At 54.2% G+C, this 27,477-nt stretch overlaps 1 protein-coding gene across 3 annotated transcripts in view; it reads left to right on the top strand.

Annotated features, from left to right (window-relative positions):
• RBPMS2 (RNA binding protein, mRNA processing factor 2) overlaps positions 1–21,787 on the top strand; it is a 28,589-nt gene extending 6,802 nt beyond the window's left edge. Inside the window, exons 2-8 of one of the 3 annotated variants that reach the window (XM_046007975.1) lie at positions 11,268–11,345; positions 11,930–11,968; positions 12,881–12,943; positions 13,869–14,019; positions 14,516–14,661; positions 20,442–20,511; positions 21,413–21,787. In XM_046007975.1, the coding sequence (XP_045863931.1) occupies positions 11,268–11,345; positions 11,930–11,968; positions 12,881–12,943; positions 13,869–14,019; positions 14,516–14,661; positions 20,442–20,504 (540 nt within the window). In that variant the 3' untranslated portion in view covers positions 20,505–20,511; positions 21,413–21,787. Of the gene's footprint in view, positions 1–11,267; positions 11,346–11,929; positions 11,969–12,880; positions 12,944–13,868; positions 14,020–14,515; positions 14,662–14,799; positions 15,046–20,441; positions 20,512–20,776 lie in introns of those variants that run through there. The other 2 variants (XM_046007974.1, XM_046007976.1) reach the window with 2 other exon arrangements.
• The last annotated feature ends 5,690 nt before the right edge of the window (positions 21,788–27,477 follow it).

The following is a 27,477-nucleotide window of genomic DNA, read 5'->3' as shown; positions in this document are numbered from 1 at the left end:
TGTGTGTATGCGTGTCTGCGTTCTCTCAGTTAAATAAATAACATCTTTTAAAACTATCGTGTAGCTAGTAAGTAGATAATATGGGATTTGAACCCAGAGTTTGCCCTTAACCACACGCTATACCTGCTGTTCCGTTTTACATTAGGGTTTTTGGTGAGGGTTAGGGGCGTGGGGAGTAAAGTCCTGCAACTAAAGTTTTTGAGGCCCGAGCTTTGGGTGATGTTGCTGCAGGCTAGTTCCCGTTGGGCTGGGGCATCCGAGGACTGGGTGATGGGAGCTGGCAGCCCTTGGGGGAGGAGCCTTTTATCACAGGTATTGTTGAGAATTGCTATCACCGGATGATAAAAGCAGACCAAGCCCGTTTTATTATTCAGCCTCCACTGGTAGTACCCCCCCTTGTTGCCTGTCCTGGGGCTTACTGCTTTCATTCCCATCCATACCCCTGCCCCCAGCCCACCTTGGTACCCTGCTGCTTTGGGCATTTTAACTGAAGAAACGGTACCCACTCTAAAGTGACTGCCTGTCATTTTGGGGGGGGGCATCATTCTGTTAGGGTGCCTTATTTCTTCCTTTCCAGCACATGGGCAGTCTGTCTAGCTTATCCCAATAAGAACCAGCTTCTCAATCCCATTTAGCATTTAGACCTTCCAATTTCTTCTCATCCCCATCTCCAGAGAGGGGCTGAGGAGGACTCAAAGTGGAGTCAAGACATGAAGTGTGGGATGCCTTGCTTTTTGCTCTCGTGCTCTCCACTCACTTATCCTGTTGGGCCTCCAGACAGTCCTGAGAGCAAGAGTCCATCCTACCTGCCCTGAGGGCTGGGCTCCTGGTCCATGGCCCTCAGACTTGGCTGAGCTGTTGGTTTTGGGTGGCCGTGACATCTGGTAACTTGTTTGTTTCTCTGCTGTCCCCTGACCATGGCTGCCTCAGAGGTGTCCTCACACCTCTGGCAAAGCCATGAGGCAGGGGGGCAGAGCCCATCCCTATACTTCAGAAACTGTGTTGCTGTGAGGTGGGGACTATAGACACCCCACAAAGCTCTGTGTGCTGGAACCCCATCTACTCCCTGCCCAGGGACAGCATGGCCTCCCTCTTTTTGCTGCTTCCCCTATTGTATCCTTGGATGGAAAAATTGTGGGTACCTCCGAGATGTGCCACGGCTAACAGAAGAATCCGACCTTCCTGAAGAGTCTACTAGTGGATTCGTCTGTGCTGGGGGCCTCTGGAGGATAGCAGGGGCTGTGGGTATGGGCGGGTCTGTCTAGGCCTGTCTGCCATGGCCTTCAGTCGTTTATGGCCCACTGAGCAGAGGCTCTTGGCTGTCACAAGTCATCAAGGCTGCCTGTATCGTTCTGAACAGGCCTGGGACTCCTGGGAAGAAAGGGTAGGACCTGACCTAGACGAGGCTGTGGGATGAGTGTCTGGATTACCTAGCTCCCTTTTGTGGTTAGCCACCCTCTCCCTTCCCAAATGGGTCTTGGGCTTTTACTGGTAGAGGGGGTGTCGGGAGAGGTGACTGGAATAGGACCTGGACCCTCTTTTGAGAACATTTGTTGAAATGAAGACTTGGAAGAACTTCTGCCCAGACTTGGCCCTCATTCTTAATGTGTGGTGGTGGCTATATCCAGGCACTGCTGAGGATGTGTGTGACCTAGGAGCTGCAATCCAGAATGCAGACCCTTGAAGCAGCTTCCGTTCCCAAACAGAGATCCCTCCCAACAGAAACGTTGTGTTAGGAACCCCCTCTTACCAGGCTTCATCTGCTTGCTTCAGGTAGTGGGCAGGTGTGGCAGGTTTGGTACTCTGTGTTCACAGTGAAATCATGTCAAGTGGTTTAAGGGTTTAAGGGTCGGAGGTACTGGTTTTGGAGCTGGGGGAGGGATATAAGGTTCTCCCGGGAATACACTTTGGTGTGTGGCAGTGGTGACAGCTGTGACTCTTGCCAGGGACAGGAACGAGCAATAGATCTGTGTTGGCTGACCACACAGCCTCAGGAGGGACGGGGGAGGTGGGTGGCACAGGAGGGAAGGAAGCCTGCCCTCACGATCCTCTGTGCTGGGGACCCTGTGACCCTGCCAACTTGAGTTGCCTCGGAAAGCTTTGGCCCGTGGCAGTGTCTAGAACCAAATGGAAAACTGTCCCCTGGTGCACAGAGTCTGCGCCGCGCAGTTCATGTGGTTTGGTCTGCTTTCCTATAAATGAGGTGTAGGCTATACTCACAACAGGCTTTGTGAACAGGTCTTTCCCTGAGATGTTGTGCCTTCTGTTCCTGGGGCTAGAAGTGGCTTGTAGCTGGAGGTCAGAAGCCTTATTATTTAAGACTCTATTGGTACCTGGCCCTGCCCCACCCTTTAGAGAACTTCTTACCACCCCAGCTTGGTTCCCCTGAGCCCATACATACACAGTCTGGACTCTAGGACTCATGGCAGGTTGTAGGGCAAGTGCCTCAATTTCCCAGATGATTTGGGTTTTACTTCCAGCTCTGCCCCTGGCTGGCCCAGCAGCTAATCCCTGAGCTGGTTCTTCATCTGTGAAATGGCCAGACTGCTCTGCCTGTTCCACCCAGGGACCGTCCGGTTCCTATGCCAGATGGTAGGTATGAAAGACCTGGGAACCACAAAGTGCGGCCTCAGGTGGGGTCTGAGAGCCAAACCCTGTGATTTGGGGCTGTAATTAGCAGGGGCAGGCAAAATGCTATGGAACACATCTGAAGCCTGGTCCTTCACACCAGGTTGGACTCAAGGCATTGAAGGTGTCCTCGGTGCAGGGAAGCTGGGCAGTGTCCTAGCCCGGGAGCTGAGCGGCCCAGAGCTCTTTGGAGGGAGCATGGGAAGCACTGGTTTTCTGGGAGCCTGTGTCTCAATTCCCATCCACTGTCTGGCTGTATCTGCTTGCTCTTTTTCCCTGTGTCCTTGTTCAGCCCTTATAAGTCCTGCATCTGCGGGCCGTGTCACCACATTCCATCCACCTCTCGTCAAGTGGCCCCACTCAGAGGGACTTCTTTCCCCTGGGAGGGGTAAGAGCGACCTGCTGGTGCCAAGCCTCGGCCTGGGACCCAGGCGGCTCCCTTCCCCTACCCTGCCCTCTACATGCACACCCCAAAGAAGAAACCCTGGCCACAGAGATCTCTGGGAGGGAGTTACGTGTGGGGGACTGCCCTGAGGTTTCTTTTTGTCAGCCCCAACACCGCCCCAGCAGAGACCCCATCCCGACCCCTAGGGTCTGGCTGCTGACTTCCTGCTGTCACTGTCTCAATCTTTGTCCCCTTTTTCACCACTTTCTTGGCCTTTTTACGGGCAGAAGGGAGTCGCTTAAGCTCTGAGCAACTGGAGGACAATGCCCAAGCCTTATCCGGGGACTCAGTCACCTTCTCCTGTGTCCTTGGTATCTCACAAGGTGGAGTGTGAAGGACCCCAAGGCCAGTACATCCTTCCTCTTCACGGTTGAAGCAGCAGAGGAAGGCTGCAAAGCCATCTGCCGGGCTGGTGGCCAGGCTGGGGCTCCTTACCCAGGCTCCCTGACAGTTGGTTTGAGGCTCTTTTGTTTCCGTATCTGAGCAGCAGGTGCGTGCTGAGCAGGAGGCTGAGCCCCAGTCCTCTGGTGTCTCCATTCTCAACAGTGTTTCTTTTCCCTGGAGGAAGAATGATGATGGCTGATGCAAGCTTAGAAAGGACCTTTAGGGGACGCTGGGATGGCTCAGTCCCTTAAGTGACTAACTCTTGCTTTCAGCTCAGGTCATGGTCTCAGGGTCTTGAGATCGAGCCACACATCAGGCTCCGTGCTCATGCAGAGTCTCCTTGTCCCTCTTTGTCCCCCTGCTTGCTCTTGCCCTCTCTCTCTTTCAAATATCAATATCTTTAGAAAAAGAAAGGACCTTTAGTGCTTTTTTTTTTTTTTAAGATTTGATTTATTTGACAGAGGGGGGGGGGCAGGGGGAGAGTGAGAGGCTCAAGCAGACTCTGCACTGAGCACAGAGCCTGATGTGGGGCTCAATCTTAGGATCTTGAGATTGAAGGCAGACGCTTAACTGACTGAGCCACCCAGGTGCCATAGGGCCTTTAGTATCTTCATATCAGGAAAGCCGTAAGCTGGATGTAACACCGGTTGCATTTCATAAACTCCCAGGGTCTGGCTGGCGGGGGTGGTGGTGGCTGATGGGGTAGCCTGGGCTTCCGTTTGGACTTGGGTGTCTGGGGCCACACGTGCCCAGCTGCCCTGTCTAAAGCATGTCTGTGGCCCTGTTCCGGTGCCTGCCTGCAAGTCAGCAGGGTGCAAGGCTGTTCCCACTTAGCTGGTGGGAATCGGCAGTCTGTCTTCCTTTGACTTTCCTATAGTTAATTTTGTTAGGGACTAACCATGGGATCATCCAGTAGACACCCCCTGCCACCGCCCCCAACCCCCAGTCAGCCTTCTGCAAGGAGCTGTTTCTGCCTTCTTAGCTCAGAGGCTAAAGACCACTTGTTTTCAGGGTGCCCAAGGCCGACCTGACTGAGGGCTGAGTAAGTTGGTGTGTGAGACTGAGGTCTGCGAAGTATTGACTCACGGGCACCCGGGGACATAGAGCTCGTGGACAGAGACCATGAGCAGCTCACTGGACCTCCGGGCCTTGGTTTCCTCATCTAAAAATAAGGTTTCTTCCAGCTCAGATATTCTGCATTTCAGTTGCTTCAGAGGCCTGGGAGTCAGGGAAGGATGTGGGAGGGGCTTATGAGAGGCTTGTTTTTCCCTTTTTGGACTTCCCTCCTCCCCCCACTCCCTTCCCTAAGTGGTGTTTTCCATCCAGATGACACCAGAGCTCCCACGAAGCCGCCGCGAGTAGGTGGGGATTCAGAGTGAGCCCGTCACTTCAGTAGTTCATGGAATGGACAGTTGAAGTAGTTACTCCTTTCCAGATTGAATTCCAGCTTCCAGAGATGCTATAGGACTGCTGCAAAGAATCCATTTTCAAATGTCATTTTTATCTCTTTGGTGGATGTATCTATTGCCCAGAGTCACGTTTCCCTGAGTGTGTTCTTCCCGCGTCCCAGGCCTGTGAGGCAAGGATTTGCCTAGAAGGCACAAGTCTGTCTTCTAGGGCAGAGTGTTCCTGGTGGACCCGAGGGGCTTATCTGGGGGTGGGATGGGAAAGAGGTCGGGGTGGTCCTGATGTTTTCCTGCCTCAGCAGCCTTTGTGGAGAAAGGTCTATCCTCTGGGTGGTTGGTCCCCGAAGTCCCAGCAGGACTGTCTTGGAGATGACAAGGCTGGGGTTTAGAAGAAGGCTGTGGCTGTCCTTCAGAATTAAAGGATAAGAGGATTTCATATCCATGATCATTTCACTGTTTTTTGAACGTGGTGTTTACCCTTTTTTTGTTGTTTTTCAAAGATCTTTAAAATTTATTTGATATAGAAACAGAGAGAGGGAGCACAAACAGGGAGAGTAAGAGAGGGAGAAGCAGGTTTCCTGCTGAGCAGGGAGCCCGATGTGGGGCTCAATCCCAGGACCCCGGGATCATGACCTGAGCCGAAGGCAGACGTTCGACTGACTGAGCCACCCAGGTGCCCCGTTCCCTTTCTGCCTCATAATAAAAGCTGGGACTTAGGGAGCCTCTCCTCTCAGCCACAGTACCCTGCTGCGCCCTCAGTTGCGAAGTTGAACGTTTAAAGCTTGGTTTGAAGGGAGTCTTGTCTTGAAAAGGTCGGGGCAGGTTGGGGCTACAGGGTCCTTAGCGTCAGTCCTGTCCCTGTCATTGCAGAGAAGGGCGCACTGTGGCTAAGGCAGCGTGGCCAGGCCCCAGCCTGTGTGTGGGGTCCTCTTTGTGTGTATGTGGGGGGGGTCCTTCAGTGACCACCGCCCTCTGTGGAAGCTTCACTCAGCTGTTTTCCTCTGTAGAGAGCACTGACTCCCTCCTTGTCCCCCGACAGTCCCCTTCCCTTAATTCCTCTACAGCCTCCGTGTGAGCGGGGTCCTGTGCGTGCCTCGGGGAGGAGGGAGACCTCTGAGCAGCTGCTGTCGAGATAGCTGGCCTGGGTTGGCGGCACTGAGTGACAGGTTTCTGCCTGGGGGAATATCTAGGACCAAGAGGATGTCCACCTGGACTCGTACAGAGAGGATGAGTCCTGCCTAGAGGCCTTTCCCACAGAGGTCTGGGCTTGTTCTAAGGCTAATACCTTGTGCGTCACGATCCCCTCGCTCCTGAAGCTTGTTTGATGTCACTTTTTTCTGAACATGTGTAAGCAAATGTCAGTTTGTCTGAAGGAGGAACATCAGACACACACAGTCCCTGCTTCCTACTTCTCTTCAGAAGGTCATCTTCCTCTGTCTGGAGAGGGCCGCAGGGGGAGAGAGACCTCCAGTATGAGGCCTGAAGGAATAGCCAGGCACTCCAGGGAGCCCGTCATGTTGGGGTTAGAAATTGGGTCGAGGCTCCTTCTGGGGGACATTCCCTCCACAGGGGTCTCAAGAATAATGCTGGGGGACGGGAGGCCACTCGCAGACTGCCCTTCTCTGCCCTCCCCAGAGTGAGTGCAAGGGCCTTCTGTGGAGGAGGTGAGGGCTCTTCCCCCCAGCCCTGGAGGGGCCCTAGCGAGGAGCTGGACAACCTCAGGAAGTCTGACCTCCAGTGATAGCCGGGGGCATGGACTTGAATGAGACTGGACCTCCTCAACCCTTTGCTTCCAGCATCTTGGGGGAAGGACAGGCAGCAGGACTTGTCTAAAGGAAGAGCAGCCTCAGGAGTCCCCAGAGCCTGCTGGGTGGGGACGTGGGGGACACAGTTATGCCAAAGGCCATTTGGTTCCTGCAGGCAGGCTTGGGGCTGGCCAGGACCTCCACAAGACCAGGTCTGCTCCTGACCATCATGAAGGCGGCATAGCCATGTCTGCAGTGTCTTTAGTGGGCACAGCTCTCTGGCCAAGTTCCTTGTCCATGTCGACATGGTAGTTCTAGCAAGTTCTACCAGAAGAGCTGTTCCTCAACATGTTTCTTCTTTCACTGACTTCTAAAGATTCTCCATACTTTCTCCACTTCTCCCCTGATACTCTCCCCACCCTGTTCCAAACTTACCTTCCACCTGCACTGAGGTGGTGGTTGTGGTCCAGCACCATCCACTGGCGCTTGCCATAAAGATGACCATCTTAGAAGGTCTGCTGTTGCCTTAGACGTTTCAGGATGGGGGAGATAATCCTTTGCATTCTCTGGATACTTCTGGAGAAAGGGTGAGTGTATGGAAGGAAAAGGGCCCACGCAACAAGGTAGGTGCCTTCCAGCAGCCCGGGATTGTGTGAACCACCCCTTCTGTTTTCTTCAAATACTTTAAAACGATTTTGTGTTGAATTCCTATACTGAACACACAGAGTAGGCAGGACGTGGGTGCTTTGGTTAATCTATCTAGCTTGGCATCAACCTGCAGTTGGTGCTCAAACCCTTGTCTGTACCAAACCTCTTTCCTGAGTGTCGCACCCTATTGCCACGAGGCTGGCATCAGTAGGGGCAGAGAAGGAGGAGTCTCCAGTGCAAGCCTGGGACACAGAACTAGTAGGCAAGGCCTTGGAGAAGTCGCTGTATGTCTCTGTCCCTGCCGTCCCCTAAAGGACCTGACTGCCATCAGCTTGCTGTGTCACCTTCCTATCCTGAGCCTTGGTTCCCTCATCTGCAGGGTGAGAGTGCTGAACTAGCTGCTCTCCATGGTGCCTCCCACCTTGGCCATTCCCTCCCTAGGGAAGAGGAACATTAAAGAATCCAGTGACTACTTAAGGTTCACTGACCTGCATTCCCAGCTCCAGACTGACTTGAACCCAATCTGGACTCACTAGGCAACTTTATAAATACATGGCTCATGGCACCTGATAGGGGAGGTTTGTGTGCAGGTCAGTGCTGTGATTACAGGAGCCCTAAGTGAACCAGCATTTCACTGAGCCTCTCCTACGTGCTGGGCATAGAGGAGAGTGAGTTCTTCATCCTGGAGGTGGATGGTATCTGCGTTGTACAGACGGAGGAACTGAGCTCTGGAGAGAAGTCACCGCTTCCCCAAGCCAGGTGTAAAGCTGGGAGGCAAACTCCGGTGTGACGGACGAGAGCCTGCGCTCTCCCCCTGTGTGGTGTCACTGTGCCCTGCCGGGCCACACCTGCCCCTGGCTGGGAGTCTCTCATCTGGACGGACTGAGGGGCACAGAGACGGGTGGGAGGAGTGGGTAGTTCAAATGCAGAGGCCTGACTCTAGGCCCCGTGGGGGGTGGGAAGGTTTTGAGACTTGGCTCCTATCTCGGGGGTTTCATGGAGTGCAGGTGGAGGGGGTAAGTTTAGAAGTTTAGATTGTGGGAACATAAGAAGGCAGGGCATCCTGGCCCCATAAGACTTCAGAGGAAGGAAACGGGAGTGAGGAGACAGAGGGACCCAAAAGATGAGTGCCCTTCAGTTCGGGAATGAGGAAAGGGTGCGCTGAGGGGCAGCACAAGCACCTGCCTTGAGACAGGCCTGTGGGGGCGCTTGTTGGGGGCGCAGGACTGGACAGAGCTGGAGGCAGGAGGGGGGTGGTCTCTGCACCCTCCTGTCCTCTCCACAGTAGCTGAGCAGCAGCCCAGGCTGACGCTTCCTCCCACCTCTGGTCCCTTCTTGCTCCTCCTCCATCACTCCAGCGCCATAAACAAGTGCCTGGGGGAGGGACCGCCTACCGAACTGACCGAACTTCACCCACCCGTGGGGCTAATGAGGCCACCTTGATGCCGCTCCCCCTGCCCCCACAGCAGGATGGACTGCTGGTGGCACAGATGGCTAAGTCAGGGTGCCTGGGTCTTACCTAACTCGGTTCCCTTGTGAGCTCAGCTCCATGAAGCTGTATGAGCCCTTTCTGGGCCTCAGTTTCCCTGTCTGCACAAGGGGATAGGTAGAGGGCACATCATCTGCGGTGATGCTAGGGTCACCCAGGGTCAAGTGAGTATACAGGGTAGGCTATCTGCAACCTGGCTTGCTGGAGACCCACCACCTAATCCGTAACCACCTGACCTCAGCTTGTGTCCTGGGAGATGGCCGGAGACGGGGTGGTAGCCAGATGGTAGTATTTTGGACACTTCAGGACCTAAAAGTTGGAAACAGAGGAAAAGGGTCATCTGGCCCAGAGGGAAGGCTGGAAACAAGGTTCCGAGCTGGGAATGAGGGAAAGCTCCCCCATACTCACCCTCAACCCCACCCCCAGCCCAAGCAGGAAATTTTATGCTGAGAACTTGCTATTTAAGGGGGCCTCTAGGGAGGTCTGGCCAGAAAGGAGCCATTTGAGGAAGGGTTTAAAATTAGCCTGGGTGAAATGGGTGGCCCCTGGGGAGAACTGAGGCAGAGGTTTCTGTGGGGCGGCTCTGGCTCCTTGTCTTTGACCAAAACCACACCCCAGGGAGCAGGGAGTAGGACTGAGCCAGGTCCATCGAGCACGGTCCTGGCTGGGCTTGTACTCTGTCAGTCCATCTTTGGGGGGTGGGCTGGGGGCCCAGGTCTGCTGCCTCTTAAGAACAAGCTGTGTGACCTGAGCCTAGCACTTCTGTTTGAGGGCTTACATGTAAATTAAAGGCCCTTCCATCAGAGGGCGGAGGCGTGTAGATGACTGTCGTTCTCTAGAGTCCAGGAGCTGGGTTTACTCTGCCTGGAGCTTGGGCTGTCCAGTTCTTCTCAGGTTCCTCTGGAAATTGGGCCATGCCCGAGAACTGCGTCCGCAGGGAAATGAAATGTGCAGAACCTTCAACCCGGGCCTAGAAGCAGAGACATGTCTGGGGAGGGAGAGGCACGACCAGAGGGGGAAGATGCATCCTGAATGGCGAGGGATTCTGCCTGGTGTGCTTGGCAAACACCTGTGTGAGAGAAGCAGCTTGTCCTCAACCCATTCTTGATCAGCGATGGGCTGGGAGTCATTCTTGGTGTGGGCGGGACTGGTGACCCTGGTTACCAGCAGCTGTCAGTGCTGGTTTCCTTTGCCATTCCTGGCTCTGTGGAGATCTGTGTATTCGCTGGGGGTGTGTCTGTCTGTCTGTATGTGTGCCTGCCTGCATTGGGTGTAACTTGCCTGGCTGCTCAGCTTCCTGATTCAAGCCATTGGAAGGGCTGTTGCCTGGGTTCAGGAGGCTACCACTGGAGCATGGAGGAAATTCTTTGGTGCCTCTGGAGAAGGCATCCTGAATGCCTCAGGAATGGCCACATGGAGAGTGGGGGTGACTGAGGCCTCTGAGCTTTCTCTTACACCAGCAGGGATGAGTCGAGAAGACCTATGCGTGGCTTGATGGTACGAGATGGAGCTTGAAATCAGGAGTCAGTAGGGGAGCTCTATTCATTTGGGTTTTTTCATGCCTCAACCATGGTTTTTATATGTATTTTTAATGGACCTAAACGACGGAAAATCCTCCCTCCCTATTCTAATTATTGGCTGATCTGGCCTTGCTCCTTGAGCATCCGGTGCCAGCAGTGAGGTAGTGTCTGCCAGCCTCTCAGGAACCTCACCCACAGCTCAGGGGTCAGGGCTGGTTGGAGTCACAGGATGGACCCCTGGTGTCTTGACCTGGCTTTACCAGGAACTTGTCACCATGGTGAGGGCAAGGCTCTAACAGCGCCATCTGCCTCACTTGAAGCTGGTAGGATCCTACTCGTTCTCCAAAACCCCGCGTAACTCTTCCCTCTCTGCCTCCTTAGCCAGGTTCCTTATTCAGTAAACATTTAGTACAGCCACCTGCTAAGAACGGGGCATAGAGGCAAGAATACAGCATAGTCCCTGCCATTGAAGAGCCTCCGTCTCGTGTAGGAAGCACTAGGAGATGGGTGTGAACGTGCTGGGCCCTCTGTTGAAATCCTTCCAGGGTGGCCTAAGACTTAGGATCTGTTTACCTCCTGTGTCTTCTCTGGTCCGGGCAGAGCCTCTCAACCAGGGGTCCATTGGTACTCTCTAAAAACTATATACATCGTGACTTGTATAATTTTGGGGGTAAAGACACCATAGCTTTCTGGAAGTCTCTGGGATCCTTGATCTGTGTGCTTGTCACACAGGGCTCTCTCCTCCGGCCACCGTTTAGTCTGTGCACAGAGGCTGTCAGCAGGTGCTTGTTGGACCACCTGTGGGATGAACACAGAGAAAGCAAAGTGCACAGGAAGGGCTTTGAGAAGTGAAATGCTGTGAAACTCCCGAGTGTTCCTTTGCCTTGGCCTCCAAAGGAAGCCCAGGGTACATGGGATTCCTCCTTTGCCTCTGGAAAGTTTCCAGTTCCTTCCTGAAGGAAGAGCCTTTATACCCTGTCTACTGTGGTCTCTGTCCCCCAGGTCCGGACACTGTTTGTCAGTGGCCTCCCTGTGGACATTAAACCCAGAGAACTCTACCTGCTCTTCCGGCCATTCAAGGTGAGTCTGGACCCAGCCGCCCGTAGGCAGAGGAGGATCATCAGGAATGAGTCTGATCTGGACAGGGTAGCAGAAAAGACAGAGGACAGCGTATCAGAAACTGTGATTGCAGACCTGGCTCTCTGTCCTGGTTCGGCTCATTCCCGTGTCTCTCTTCACCAATGGCTTAGCCCTTTCTGAGCCTCTCTTTTCTCATCTGTAAAGCGGAAACAAGAGAGATCTCAGTAGATTTAACCATATAAGGAATATTTGCAATTCAGTGTAGACTTTTCAGTTGAAGTTTTGAGAAAACTTTACAAAGTAGGGTCTGTCCTTCCAGATTATAAGTTAGCGGAGCAAGCGGGAATTTACGCATGAAATGATGAATGCTGCCTCGTGATGCCCACCCCATGTGCTAGACCATGTGATGGGGAACACAAGGGCAGAGGGCACATGCCAGTGGTGGAGGTCAGAGTGGTGGACGTGGTAGGGGTAGGGGGTGCGGGGGAGTGTGAGAATGGTGCAGCTGGGTGCGGGAGGAGGGGTGCTGGGATCGGCACAAGGAAGGCTTCTGACCTTTCCACAATGACCCTCTCTCTCTGCAGGGCTATGAAGGGTCCCTGATCAAGCTCACATCGAGACAGGTAATTTCTCTCCAAAGTTTTTTTCCTCCCAGCCCAGACTGGCTGCTAAGCTTGGACCTGAGCCTGCTGCCTTCTTCCTCATCTTGAGGCATCTGGCAGCTGAGACCTGCTCCCTCTCATCCGGTTTCTGCGCTGGGCCAGTGTAAGCGTGGCCTCCAGCTCCCTTGTCCTTACCAGTCAGCTCCTGGGCCTCCTGCTTTCCTGGGCCTCCTGCTTCGGCGTTTGTGGAGCTGCGGCCTGGCCCCAAGGCTGAAGAGCACAGATGTGGTGGCTGTGCCCGGGCTCCTGATGGCCCTGTGGGGGCCGTTTGGGGTCTGGAGTGAACTTGCCAGAATGAAGTTGGAGAATTTTTCAACCCGTTGCCCCTTGATTGAGCCTGGAGCCTTCTTATGTCCTTGATGCGTTGGTGTCCCCTTTCTTGCTGGGGAAAACACTGGAACTTACTCTTAATTACGGGCATGCATTTTTCTTTTAAGATTTTATTTATTTATTTGACAGAGATCACAAGTAGGCAGAGAGGCAGGCAGAGAGAGAGGGGGAAGCAGGCTCCCTGCAAGCAGAGAGAGCCTGGTGTGGGGCTCGATCCCAGGACCCTGGGATCATGACCTGATCCGAAAGCAGAGGCTTTAACCCACTGAGCCACCCAGGTGCCCCACGGGCATGCATTTCAAAAAAAGGTTTATGGAGAGGGTGATGTTTAATGTGGTGGCATAAAGCTCTGTTGGCACCCTTTCCCACAATGGGGAGCCTGGATGGGAGACTTTGGATGCATGAGAAACTTCTGTTCCTGCTAAACATAGATAGGCAGGAGATAGGCAAGAAGTTGGTTTTTGTTTGTTTGTTTGTTTTATTTCTGAGGGGGAGATGGGATGTTGGGAGAGATGCAAGGGTGTTCTCTCTTCTTCCTACTAGCCTGTCGGTTTTGTGATCTTTGACAGCCGAGCAGGAGCAGAAGCAGCCAAGAATGCGTTGAACGTGAGTAGACAAGGTTTTCTCTGACCCGCAGACCTCTAGGCCACGAATATTCCTGTTCTACCTCCTGCAAACCTTCCCGCACTCCATGCCCCCCCGCTCCCCCAGAAAGGGCTACAGATGTGCCTGAGTGCCCAGCCGTTCCGGGGCCACGTCCCTGGCTGCACTGTCTGTGTCACAGATGCCACTACTTGCAAGGTCCAAGCAGCATGTTGTCTGTCTTGTCCCCCACATGGTGAGGCTTTTAGGCAAGATCATTTCTTTTCTTCTTTTTTCTTTCTTTCTTTTTTTTTTTTAAAGATTTTATTTACTTATTTGACAGACAGAGAGCACAAGTAGGCAGAGAAGCAGGCAGAGAGAGAGGAGGAAGCAGGCTCCCCGCTGAGCAGAGAGCCCGATGTGGGGCTTGATCCCAGGACTCTGGGATCATGACCTGAGCCGAAGGCAGAGGCTTAACCCACTGAGCCACCCAGGCGCCCCTCTTCTTTTTTCTTTTAAGATTTATTTATTTGAAGGGCGCCTGGGTGGCTCAATGGGTTAAGCCTCTGCCCTTGGCTCGGGTCATGATCTCAGGGGGGTCCTGGGATCAAGCCCCACATCGCCTCTCTGCTTAGCAGGGAGTCTGCTTTCCCCCTATCTCTGCCTACTTGTGATCTCTCTGTCAAATAAATAAATAAATAAAATCTTAAATAGAAAAAAAAGATTTAGTTATTTGAGAGAGAGCACAGGCAAGGGGAAGGCGACCAGCAGATTCCCTGCAGAGCAGGAAGCCCAGCTCAGGGCTTGGTCCCAGGACCCTAAAATCCCAATCTGAGCCAAAATCAAGAGTCCTTCGCTCAACCGGCTGTGCCACCCAGGTGCCCCCTAGGCGAGCTCTTGTCTGGGTCCTACAAGGTCTTTTCCTTCCTTTCCTTCCCTTCTCTTGTAGGGTATTCGCTTTGATCCTGAGAACCCACAGACCCTGAGGCTAGAGTTTGCCAAAGCCAACACCAAGATGGCCAAGAACAAGCTAATGGCTACACCTAATCCCACCAGTGCTCACCCCGCCCTAGGAGCACACTTCATCGCACGGGACCCCTGTGAGTAGTGCTCAGAGCTGTCGTCTGTCGTCGGCTGTCCTTTTATTTGGCCCAAGCTGGGGACCTGAGCAGAGCTGCATACAGAGGAGAGACATCAAGATTGTCGTTGAGGGAATCTGTCCTTGCCAGGGGGCTTCTTCTGTCCACAGCCACCTCTCTCTAGGGTTCCTTCCTCCCCTGTAGCCTTTGCTGGACTGCAGACAGACTGAGCTCCTGAGCTGTCTGTATCCCTAACTCTCCCCTGAAGCGGTCTATGGGTTCTCTTGGTTGAGGTGGGCAGGGGCCCATCTTAGGGCTTCTTGAAGCAGTGAGGATGCTTGCCATGCCAGGTCAAGCTGACAGGGCTTGTTTCCCTGGTCTTGGGTCCTTGAGGGAAGTCTGGCCTCAGTGGGCACTTCACCCTTCAACCATAGTGATAGGTCTTCTCTGTTTGGAATGGGGTAGTGGAAGGGGAGACCCATGCTCTGACCGTGGGGTCTGTTTTCTTCCACTGCAGATGACCTTATGGGGGCTGCTCTGATCCCTGCATCCCCAGAGGCCTGGGCTCCCTACCCTCTGTACACCACAGAGCTGACCCCCGCCATCTCACCTGCTGCGTTCACCTACCCAGCTGCCACTGCCGCCGCCGCCCTCCACGCTCAGGTAAGCCCCTCTGGGGGAGGGGCAGTAGGGGACGGAGGAAGCTCCGAGCTAGCCAGACTTTGTTCCTGGGTGGCCCCTGGGCCACTCATGCTGCCAAAGCCACAGCAGGACTGCTTTCTTCCGTGATCTTCTCTTTAGGGTTTGGTATCAGGCAGAGGGGAGGGAGAGGATTAGCCGAGAGGCCACATCGAGGATCTGCGGCCGAATGTGTGAGCTGAGAGAGACCCAGCGTGGTCCTACCACCCCCTGAACGCCTCAGGCGGGCACCGTACTGCGCCAATGGTGACAGAGTGCCAATGCCGATCCCAGCCTGAGTGTGGCCTCCGGAGCCAGGCCGCCTGCCTCTGCCTCTCTCATCTTCATAAACTTCAGAAAGCTCTTCAAGATTTCTGTGTCTTGGCTTTTTTACTATCGGGCAGAATGAGAACAGTATTCTCTACCTCAGGGCTGTTGCGAGAGTTCACGGTAACAGCACATGAAGCGCTGGCGCGGCAGCGGGAGCGTCCTGAGGGCTGCGTGTGCGCTGGTTTTCACGAAGCTTGGACACTCTGCTTGGTGGCCCTGCACTGGGGTGGGAAGCCGGGGATGATCCCCTCTCAGAGAGGACTGGGGAGGGCCCTGGGTACCGTGGGACTCTGTGCTCCCAAGTGCCGTGGTGGGTACCTGAGAGGCCAGTGACCTGCCGTCCATCCTGGCCTGAGCCTCCATGAGGCGGTGGTGGCAGGACTCACCGCCGGGTGTAGGGACCGGGTGCCACCAGCGGCACAGTGAGGCTGAGGAGCAACGGCAAGCCCACTCTGGCCTGCCGTCGGTTGACTGTGGGAAGACCAACTGGGCCAGGCCCACTCTGCTGCTGTCGGAGGTAGCGCAGCCAGGACAGAGGGCAGGAGGGGAAGCAGGACATGAGAAGCCAGGACAAGGGAGATCACGGCAACCAGAAGCTGAGGGTGGGAGAGGTTGGGTGCTCTGCGCAAGGGACGGCTGAGTGCATGTCTGTCTCCAGTCCTCTGAAGGGCTCTGTGACATCTGGGTCCACCCAGTCCCCAGGTAGAAGGTATGGACTTCCCAGCTGCTACCTTAGCAGGCCGTTTCCTTCAGCGGGGGAGTTCTTGGCCATGGCCCCTTTAGATCATACTGAGAGAAGCATGGTTAAACTTGGCGCTGTTCCCCAGCTGAGTACCACAGACAGCTGGAAAATTGATCAGGGGATAGGAAGGTGGTAAAGATCCTTCCCTCAAGGGAAGTGTTTGGGTATTTACCACAAGCCAGGTACTTCGGTGAGCAAAGAATTGTGAGCCCGGAAGATAGTCCTTGTCCTCTGTGACCTGGCAGCGTGGGGAAGGTGGGCCGGAGTGCTCCTGGCCAAGCAGGGACTCTCACTGCAGCAGCCCTGTGAGGCCTTGCTGGCCTCCTTGCCTGTGATCCCAGCTTTGCCACCATTTAGCTCCGTGATCTTTTGCAAGTGACTTCACCTCTGGGCCTCCGTGTGTGCTCTCATCTATAAAATGAGAGGGCAAGACCAGATCAGGTGGAGAGGTTCTCCCCCTTCTGCTCTGAGATGCTCCGCCATGACAGTGGTAAGGCAGAGGCTGGGAGCAAGACAGTGTGTCTGGTTAATACTGGGAGACGCCTCTGCCCTTTCTTTGGGCGGCTCCCCAGCTGGCTGGGAGTGGCATGTGACAACTTGTCCTTAAACACCGTACTGCAGGGTTCTGTGTGCTCCAGTCCTCGTCTTTTCCAGCTTCCTCCCACCCTATCCATGCCCAGGGGCTGTTCAACTGGTCTGGCTGCCTCAGTCCAAATCCTGGCTCTTTCAACCCCTGTATGACCTTGGGCAAGTTACTTAACCTCTCTGTGTCTCCATTTCTTTGGAATGGTGATAATCAGGCCTACTTTATCAGTGTTTGTTTTTCGCATGTTAGTGTAGAGGGAGAGCTAGAGGAGGGCCAGTTATCACAATTAGTATTTACTGTCATTATTGTCTCGTGCCCCCTGGGTCCTCCCTGAGGCTGGAGGCCCAACTCGTTGTCGTTGTTCCTGTCTCTGGCCTCCCCCGGAAGGGAATAAAGGCCACCTCAAAGGATAATGGCATTTTTTCAGGAGGAGGGCTAACAAGAAGAAATCAGACCAGGGAGTGACTTGCTCTGTCCCTGCTACTCAACTTCTCTGTACGTCAGTCTCCAGAGCAGGAAACTACCCTGTCTGGACCAGATGTCGTCGTAAAAATGAGAGTGTTTTCCAAGTAGAAGCATTTGTGCTTTTACCTCCCAAGAGTTCCCTTGTCCCCTGACAGTGCGGCCCAGACACGGGGGCCGGAAATCTTCAATAAGGAAAGTGGACGCTGTTGATCTGAGGGCATTATTCTGAACTTGGAGGAATAACAGAACTGACTTTCTGTGCTTGTGGGCAAGGAGGGGACTTGGAGAGAAGGTAGTAGCAAAAGGGGATGAAAAGCAGTCCTTCCTTGCCCTATCCCAGCATGTACACCCCAACGGCACGCCTTCTGCCGCTAGCCCAGCCTCGGCTGAGGCATCCGTTTATGGCCACGGGGCCCAGACCTGCAGGAAGGGGCTTGGGGAGGGTTCAGTTGCATTCTGCCTTGGCATGAGGCCATTTTGTTCGACCCTCTGGTTCTCTTAATAGAATCTTCCCCTTTAAGAGGGTGAGGCATCCAAGAGGTATGGGTGGCTGGGGCACACCGGGGTCTGGCACAGGGCTGAAAGCAGGGGTTCTCTGTGTCCCCTTGCGTCCCAGGGCCCTCCCAGACTGGGCTTCATTTTCTACTTCCACCTGAGGGTGTGGGGGCCTTTGACCATGGCTCTTACACTGGCTCACTGCTTACTGGTGACCTTAACGTTACATGAACTTCCTTGCCTCTATTTTCTGATCTGTGTAATGGGCATGATAAGGTTCTCTTCCCTCTGCTTACTATCCTGCTTCCCCCCAAATGGCTACTTTGAGTCCTTAGGATTGGTAGCTGGTTGGGTGCCCGTGTATAAGACTGTCGTTGTGGTTCTTTTTTTTTAAATATATATAAAAGTTACACATTTAATCTTTTAAAGCTTAAGTATGAGGCCCTTGCTTCCTGTCGGTAAATGTAGATCTACATCCTGGTTGTCTGGCAAACCCACCATCATATAAGTGTGTCCAGCTCCCCATCGATGGAACATGAGGCTGTTCACGCAGTTTTCTGTGCTGACAGGCTGTGCTGCGGCGGATGCCCTTGTCTACCCTGTGCGCCCGTTCTGCTGGTTTCCTTATAAACTGCTAGAACTATGACAAGGTCAAAGTGTAGACATGCCAGCCTGAGTGCTCCTTTAATTGGCTTTCTGATGAGCGAGGCGCCCGTATTTCTTGGCTGTTCCTGTTTCTTCTCCTGTGGATTGAGTCCTCTCTCTGCCTCCTGGTTGTATCTTCTCAGTCCGTCCCAAGATCTGAGAGACGACTGAGTTCATGTGCCCCCTTCGTGTGCCCCTTTCCCCCTTCGTTTTGACGCTGCCCCTCTTGGAGCCGGGTCCTTCTAGATGCCCACGGGCCTGTCCCTGTGGGGTGGCTTCTCAGGACCCACAGAATCCCTGTGAACAACCAGAGGCCCTGGGAGTGGGCCAAGCACTCCCTGAGGTGCTGGCCCTGATCGCTGTGCCTTACGAGTCTCGTGTTCTAAGCAGGGACAGGAAGGGACCGTGCTTCTTTAGAGCCCCGACTGCCAGCCTGTCCTGGCTTGTCCATGTCTTGGAAAGGCAGCACCTCAAGGATGTTCTGTCCACTTGGATGGTGCTTCCCTCCCAAACTCAGAAACGGGCTGGCTTCTACTTCCTCCCCAAGGAGGTGGTGGCCCATCTCAGGCTGGGGGGAGAGCTGCTGCTTTGGAGGCTGAGTCGCAGCACCTAGTGGGGAGAGGGGGACCCCATGAGGCAGGTCTTGCCGATGGAGCCACTTACGCAGCTGCGGGAAGCCTTGGCTTCTTCCGCTGTTACAAGAGAGAGTCAGAGGCCTCCGAGTCCTCCCCACCCTAATCAACATTTGCCCCTTGTCCAGCCCTGCAAGGCTCCCAGCCTGGCCAGACTTCTTGCTGCAGGGCTGCAGCAGCCGGAGGCCGGGTGAGGCGTGGTGGTCCAGGCCCACCCGGGGGTGTTTCACAGGCTTGACTGGTAGCCTCCGTGTCCCTGTGTCCGTTTTCTCCGTGTCCCTGTCTTGTGGGATGAGCTCTGTGCCCAGCCACTGTTCCAGCCTAGAGTATAATCCACAGCTCACCCGAGAGGAGGAGAGGCATCCCCCCACTTGGTTGTCCCTCCCGGCAGGGGAGGGAACTGCTTCCAGATGTTGTAGAGGCAGGGGAGAAGATAGTGGCCTCTGAGGCTGAACAGCTCAGAGGCAAGAAGAGGCACTTGACCCTTTTCTGTGCTGTATGGCTCTTAGTCAAGGTAGTTCCTGCAGCATGGGGTCAGCTGTGTCCTGGTGAGAGCAGTGTCCCATCCCTGGAGCCCAGGGAAGGTCCTGGTATTGGTCAGGTGACCTAGGATCTGCTCCTGCTATGTGCCAAGTGTCCTGGCATTTCAGGGTAACCAGCCTGTGCTAGGGAGCATGTGGTGACCAGGTCCTGGGGTGTACGAAACACCTATAACTTGAAGGAGATGGAGAAGTTCTTAGGAAGCGTCCACCGGCCCCCAGGTGACCTGGCATTGCCGGCGATCTTCCTGCTTAGAGGTGGGATTCCGGGCAGCCGAGTGGGAAACTGAGGCCACCGCTGCAGCGCTGAGGGGGTGACCTGTGAGGCCAGCAGCAACTCGTTTTCTACACTGGTTCTTGGGTCCCATCCCTTCCTTTTCCTGAGTGGACCCCGGGCCCCCTTCTCTGGGCACTCTGCCCCTTGCCCCTGACTTGTCTTGGGATGCCGTGTTCCCCTAGCAGTCCGAGGCAGCCACGGGGAGGCCGGGGCAGGCGGTGCTGTCTATAACTGGGGCAGTCTTGGCTTGGCACCCGGTGTAGCTCAGCGCCCAGATGCCGGGACTGTGGGGACGCTGTACCTAGAAGGGGAGGGCACATCATGTCCTGACCCAGCTCTGGGAATCCTGCTCTGGGGTTACTGCTCCATAGGGCCCGGGGGTTGAAGTGGCTGCCAGGCCCCCAGTGGAGGGCTCAGCTGGCAGGTTAGAAATCTCTAAGACTTGGGAGGCTGGGAAAGGAGGGAACAGAGGTATGGGAAGGGATGGAGGCATCCCCTGGCTTCCTTGGCAGATCCTACAAGGACAGGGCCAGTGTCTGGGAGTCGTGCCTCTGGGAGACCACGGCACCTCTGGTTTCCCAGGTGTCTGATGTCGTGTCTCCCCTAATCTTCACGGATGCCCTTGAGGATCAGCTCAGTCATCTCTGTCCTATATGGGGATGAGGGCACGGAGACAGAAAGAAGCCGAGCAAAACCATAGGAGGTTCATTCTCCTGACCCCAGGCATTCTGCACACTTCCGGTTCCGGGGGGAGGGGCAGGTTACGGGCATCGGTTCCCCCGCTGCCGAGACTCCACCTGGCACAAGCTGGCGCCTTGTGAATCAGGCCTAGTGGAGTGCACAGCATGGTTCACTTGAACCTCAGCCCTATGGAGGAGGCGGGTCAGGTGCCCTCTCCCATTTTCAGGATGAAGAAACTGATGCCTAGAGGTGAGTAACTGGCCCGGCGTCGGCCAATCAGTGACAGAAGTAGGGCTCCAGCCGGCACGGTGACGGCTCCCCAGTCCAGAGAAGGGACTGCCCAGCTAGCTCCTGACACTGGCTTCTCTTGCAGGTGCGCTGGTACCCTTCCTCTGACGCCACCCAGCAAGGATGGAAATACCGTCAGTTCTGTTAGTTCTTCCGTAAGTGCTGGCGCAGGGCCCAGGAGGAGGAGAGTCTGAGAGCCTGGCTTCCTGCGGGGCCACGGTTCCTCCCACTGCCTGAGCCCGGCCGCTCCCCGGTGCTAGGCATCTCCTGAGCTTGCGCGCTAGGCACTCTGGCTGGTCTCTCCCCTTCTCCCACCGTCACCCCCTGCCACCCATCTTGCAGCCTGTCACGAGGGCCAGGCCTGGGTTCAGGTCCCGTCCCACCCCTCTGCTCATGGCCACCTCTCTCCCCTCCCTCCAGGTCTTGTCACGGCAGCTTGAAGCCCCTGCCCCACTGGGGAGGAAGCCGCTCTAAGCTTCCACTGCCCCCAGGCGGCCTGTGGAGAGCTGCGGCTTCCTTCCAAAGACTGTGAATTTTAAGCCTGACTCAGTGGACTGCTTCCCATTTCCTTCCTCCTCTTCCTCTGCCCTGTTCCTCCCCCAAAGCCCCCTCACGAAGACCTCCCGGGAGGGCCTTCTTGCTGGGATACCCAGATCCAGCCCGGAGGCCTCACTGGGACTGAGCAAGGCCTGACCTCCGGTCCAGACTTGCTTCCATAGCTCCACCTCAGAGAAACGAGGCATTTAATTTTGCATGTTTTCTGGCATGAATTAAGACACTTAAACTTGTGTATATGTGAGTGTACAGTTTGTTCTCACATTGTGTCACCATAGCAACAGGTCCTGGCCACCAATGGTTCATCATTCCCGGTCCCTCTCTCCACACCCTCCCCAAAGCCCCTTGCTTCAGTGAGGACCGAGCCCCGCAGCTCGCTCCGCCCAGCGGCCGGGGACCCCCCCCCCCACCCCCACGTGCTTCCAGGCCGAACAACAACGACCACCTAACAGGTCGTGTTTTCTTTTCCATTTCAAATCCGGGTCTTCTGCTTCTTCCTAGAGAGGCCAGCATCTGCTAAGAAAATCCTTTCTCTGCCGGTTTGCTTACCTCTCCACAGTGCGCCCACCCTGCCCAAGCTTCTCATTCTTTCCGAACTTCGAAACCAACCAAAAAGTGAAAGTATTTTTGTACCCTGTGTAACAAAATATTTATGCAGCATAAAGGATTTTTCGTGTGTGTGTGCAATTAATTATTAAAGAGACCTTGTTCGCCTTGTCAGATAAGTTTAATGTTTAGTTTGAGGCATGAAGAAGAAAAGGGTTTCCATTCTCCAGCAGTGAGCCTTTGCGTCAGGCGTTAGTTTCAGAAAAATGAAGGGAAAAAAATTGTGCAATTTTTTTGTTTGTTTGTTTCATGAGCACATCAGTGCTTTTGCCTTTGGCCGCAGCTGTGGCTGTCTTGACGTTTTCAGACTTGGGAGACAAGGTGACTGTTGTAATTGCTGATCCTGTGAGAATGTGAAGCTGGATAATATATGAAATGCAAAATAAAAAGTCATCCAAAGTAACTGTTCTCTGGCCTTTGCTTCCACGGGACCCAGATGGCCACTGGGAGGGCACAACCAAAGGGTAGACGTTGTGAGCCGCGGGGAGAAAGGTGAAGTGGGCCCGGGGCCCTGGGGCTCACGTAGCCTCTCCTTCCTTCCTTTGTTGTCTAACTTAAGTCCTGGAGGAAAAGGGACTTGCTAAGGACCCCACGGCGGGGGCATATCTGCCAGCCCACCCTGCTTTTGATTCGTTCACTTTGTCCTCATCCCAGTTCTGAGCACATGGGTGGAGAGTCTCTGCACCCAGAGGAAACACCCAGATGGGACCTTTGTTTTCTCTGGGTGCTGTGCTCTAGTTGGCCTGACCTTCCTGGCCTGCAGCCTTTCCAGGCCCTCTAGAAGAAAAGGACTGTGGTTCGGGAGGGTGGGCTCCTCTAGGCAGTGTCTGCTGTGAGGCTATGCTGGAGGGAAGGGGAACCCAGGAGTCTGGCCCAGAAAGGGCAACGCTCCTGCACTCTTGTAGGCTCCCCGTGAGCTCTGTGGTGGCTGACTCCTGAGGGTAAGTTTTGCTGGAAGCCGGAGTACGTGGGTATGAAGGTCAGGGAAACCATGTAGAGCTGAGACCCCGGACTGCCCGGAACCCAGTCAGGATGCCTGCAGCGGCCCCAGTTGTTTTGTGATTTGGAGCCTCAGTTTCATCTGTGAAGTGGTGGTTTGGAATCCTTTCCAGCTCTTGGAGCTGGAGGGTTGGCTCAATGTCCTCTTGGCTTTGCTGTTTGTCTTTTCGGTCTACGCCCCGCCCCCCACCCCATACCCTTCACAGCTTGGCTCCAAGCTGTGCCTAGAAAGGGAGGACAGAAGCGGCCCCATAGGCTCCCAGCTGTAGGGTTTCATTCCAGTCTTGTTCTGAGCAAAACGGGAGCTGCTGTGGCTGCCCTGGTCTGTCTCTCTCCTCCCTGCCTCACCTTTTCTGAATCCCAGCCCTGCACTGGGGGATTTGGGTCTAAGGTGTTCTCATGAGCGTGTCAGCTGTTAGAGGCTATGGGGTGACTCATCCCCAGCCAGTATCTGCACATGAGGGGAGAACATGCCCCCAGGTGTTGTGCGGGAGGAGGAGCCTGGCAAGGTGACAGGGACCCCAGAGGGACGTCTGTGTCCACACCAGCATGGCAGCCTAAGGAGGGGTGGATGCTTTCCTGCGTGTACTCCTCACCTCCCTGCGGTACCTGGACCAGCGAGGCATCGCTTCCCAGCCTGAAGCATCCCCTAGTGCTGGCGGGGAGCTGCTCCGAACCCCCGCCCCCCACCTCCTGGGCCACACTGATGCCTGACCTACTTCCGCTGTGTCAGGAACCACTGGGTCTTCCTGAGGTGGTGAATTATTTAGCTGGGGCTCTGGGCCTTTCTGAGAGGGGCTAGGAAAGCTGCTCCATAATTTAAAGGCCCCTGCTCCTCTGGCTTCCCTGGGGGGGGGGGGGGGCTCCTTCACGCCTTGCTGAGCAGAGCCCAGGCCTGGGTCTGAGAGGAGGAGCCAGGAAGGAGAGGGGCCCCCGAGGCCATCCCAGAGGAGCTCTCTAGCTGGACTGGGGCCTTTCCTCAGGGTGAAAGGCCTTCACAGAAAGTCATGTCTGGACTGAACTGTGAAGCTGTGAAGTTAAAATCTTTCTGGCAAGGACAGTAAGACAGGTCAGAAGCAGCCGGGTCCTACCACCCATTTTGGGCTTCTTCCAAAAAGCACCTTATTCCTTCCCAGAGGGGTTTAATCCTGATCTTTTACAGGCAAAAGTCTTCTTCCCTTTCCAAAAGGATTTTAGGCATCTGGGAACAGCCAGGGTTCTTTTGCTCCTTCCCAGCAGCACCGAGATCATGTCCGTGGCAGAGGAGGCCATCTTCACAAGGGCACGCACCTCCCGCTCCCCTTCACGCACGAGCGAGGCCTGTGCAAATGGATTCTTGTCTGGGCACTTGGGAGCCCGGGCTATCCTCCATGCCTGGCTTGAAGCTGGCTCTGGATTTCCTGGGAAAAAAGATGGTACTTGGCCATTCTTTGGCATTGCTGCCTAAACAGCCCTTTTAGGGATGTGTCTTAATTTGGAGCCTTTGTAGGAGAGCAGGTTCCTTGGACCACCTTTGGAACTTCTAGACTGTGGCCTGACATTGAGCTTCTTTGAGAATTAGCACAGGATGAAGGCTTAGGCTTCATGGGGTCCTGGAAGTCTCAGGAGGGAAGGGGACTCACCGGTCCCTTGCCCTTTCCACCCTGCCCAGCCTGTCATGTATGTGCCTGGCCAGCTCCATTTTCTGAGGTCTGGAATAAAGGTTTTTTGATCTTGAGGAACTCTCTGTCAGAATGCAAATGTCCCTGACAAATGGGGCAAAGCCCCTCAGAACAGGATTATGGAAAGTACCAGAAGGGAACCCTGGGAGGGAGAATAAACATGGAGGAAGAAAGACTTTCCTACAAAGTGTCTGGAGGAAGAAGAAAAAAATGTCTCCACCCAGCTACCTATTTCTCTACCCCGCCTACCTTTCCTTCCCTACCTTTCCTTCCACGCAAGGCCTCCCCCCACCCACAGTCATGGGCCACCTCCAGGAAAGCAGGCACTGTTCCCTGATGTTTTCCTTTAGGAACAGAGGAGGGGATGTAGGAACTGAGGGCCCGCCCCTGGGAGGGGGGAGAGGCTGGGTGGATCGCTGTCCTGGCAGTGTTCCAGAGCTGACAGGAAAGGGGCCTAAGCTCCTGAAGCCTTTCCCCTGGGTCTCCTTGACCATCACCCAGCCCACCCACACTCTCTGCTCAGTGCAGACAGCATCCACAGGCTCTCCCATTCTCTGGCCCCTGAATAGGTTGGGTGAGTGGGAGCCCCTGCTGGCATTGGGAGGGAGGTCAGGTGCCCCTTAGCCATGGTCTTCACGACCTTAGAATAAACCACATTGCCTGGTTTTCTGAGGGTTCCGTGACGGTCAGAATCAGAATATTAGCACAGAGAGTATTTAGTCCAGTCTCCCGTTTTATAGACGAGGAAACTGAAGCAGGAGAGATGAAGCAGTTTGCTCTAAGGTTATAAAAACAACAGCTAAGGCATGCTTCACTCCTGTCTCCTGACTCCCAGCCCAGCTGTGTGGCCATTCCAGAAACACACACACACACACACACACACACACACACACACCCACCCTTTAGCAGCAGGGAAGCATCCCAGCAGTTCCAGAGGCCAGGACTAGAGCTCAGGTTTCCTGTCATGCCACACTCTGCTTTCTGCCAGGTGTCTTGGTCTTAGTATGGCCTGATCTCTTTCTAGGATACTGGGTGCTGCTCCCAGATTAAGGGACACAGAGACCCATCTACCTTCAGCCCAGCCCTGTGCTGTCTCTCTTTTAACCTAAGGGGTAAGGTTGTTGGGTCTGTAGGACCCCTCTGGCTTCCGGCTTATGCAAGAACCAAGATGGTGTATTTCCATTTAACACAAATTTAGTAAGATGAGTCTCAGATAGGAATGGTGGTTGTATCATTCCGTGAAAACCCATTGCCCTTCTCTCAGTATTAGGAGTGTTGATGATTACAGAGGAATGTGCCTAATGCCTAGGAGGTACTCAGTGACACTTGGCTCTGATTATCATTAGAAAAACACCTGTTCTGGGGCACTTCTGTGGCTCAGTGGGTTGAGCCTCTGCCTTCGGCTCAGGTCATGGACTCAGGGTCCTGGGATTGAGCCCCACATCGGGCTCTCTGCTCAGAAGGGAGTCTGCTTCCCCCTCTATCTCTCTGCGTGCCTTTCTGCCTACTTGTGATCTCTCTCTATATATATCTCTTTATAAATAAATAAATAAAATCTTAGAAAAAAAAGAAAAAAACACCTGTTTTCTTTCTCTCGTCCTGAACAAGTAGTGAAACCCAGGTGATTTTTTTTTATAGGTTTTATTTATTTGTTTGTCAGAGAGAGAGTGCAAGCAGGGGGAGCGGCAGGCAGAGGGAGAAGCAGGCTCCCCATTGAGCAGGGAGCTCAGTGTGGGGCTCGATCCCAGGACTCTGGGATCATGACCTGAGCCGAAGGCAGATGCTTAACTGACTGAGCCACCCAGGCATCCCTGAAGTGATTCTAATTTATGCATTCCTTGGTTATTTTCCCAGTGGATCAAGGGTTCTCAAAAGGTTTTTAACCACACGTTCTACCTGGAGGAGTGGAGGAGGAAGGAGAGGGCAGAGGCTTAAGAATCCCAGCGGACATCTGGAAGCCTCCAGAGCTGGCTTGTAGGATCTGAGAGTTCCAACGATAGCAGTGGTTATACCGACAGTGACAGTCACTTACTTCTTTACAGCTGACAAACATGTTCACACACAGCATCTCTGGTGATCCTCAGAAAAGCCCTGTGAGATAAGCAAGAAAGGTATTATATCTACTTTCTGCAGCTATGGAAATGGAAGTTAGAAGGGCCCCACAGAGAGGTGCCTGGGTGGCTCATCTGGTTAAGCATCTGACTCTTGATTTCGGCTCAGGGAACCCACATCGGGGTTCCGTGCCTAGTGAGGGGTCTGCTTCTCTCCCTCTCATTCTACCGCTCTCCCTGCTTTCTCTCTCTCAAATGAACAAATCTAAAGAAAAAAGGGGGGCCCACAGAAAGCAAAAGGCTCAAGACCCGGCTTTCTGACACATCTGTCTGAAGTTAAATGCTTCCCTGTAATTCTGGGGCACAGGGTCTCAAAACGGCCAGGGCTCCGGGAGACTGGGAGAATCTCATGGAAACTGGAAGAGCCCACTTGGGCACGAAGAAGAACGAGCAGTTACCCACACCTTTCTAGTTACCTGGTTAAGAGGCTAACCAAACAAACAAGAAGCAAGGCTCCAACCATTATCGTATGGTATGAGGGAAAACCCCCTGGATAAGGGTGATCAGAACTCTGAAGGTAGACTTCTTTCCTGATTTGGCTAGAGCGGGGTCATATGTGTATGTGTAGTGACTTCTCATACCCGACTTGGATGATCTTGTTAATGTTTTACCCGAATGAGTAATTTTTATCACTCAAGATGAATCACTGGAGTTTGAGGCTTTCAATACCTTAAAATCACGGGGCTAGGAGAGAAGACGGGAGCTATGCCCACAGCCTATAGTCACGAAGCACTCGTCTCTGATTTTTGCAGTTGCTCTGGGATGTGATCTGGGGAATAACTGTCTCCATTTCATGGACAGGAAGTTCAAGTCTGGAGAGGTGCCAGGGTTGTATTTGGCTCTCCTCACTGAGGGGCGGCGGGGGGGGGGGGACCACACCCTCTAACCCATTCATTCTCTCTGCACTCATCCTTCCTTGCCACCGACTCTTGTTGGACGTTTATTCCCTGTGTAGCCTGTGTCTGGTGCTCAGGTGGAGGATAAAGTTCCCATTCTGGGGATGCAGCTGTAGATCTGGGCTGTGGATTGACTTAAGTGCACGGAAACCAGGAGGAGAAGATTTAGAAATGGGCAGTTCCAGGGCACCTGGGTGGCTCAGTTGGTTAAGCATCTAACTCTTGAATTCCACTTGGGTCATGATCTCAGGGTTGTGAGATCAAGCCCATGTCAGCCTCCATGCTGGGCTGGA

The sequence above is a fragment of the Meles meles genome, chromosome 6 (genome assembly GCF_922984935.1).
Source record: "Meles meles chromosome 6, mMelMel3.1 paternal haplotype, whole genome shotgun sequence".
NCBI classification, from domain to species: Eukaryota; Metazoa; Chordata; class Mammalia; order Carnivora; family Mustelidae; genus Meles; species Meles meles.
This window is presented reverse-complemented; position numbering and strand designations above follow the sequence as displayed.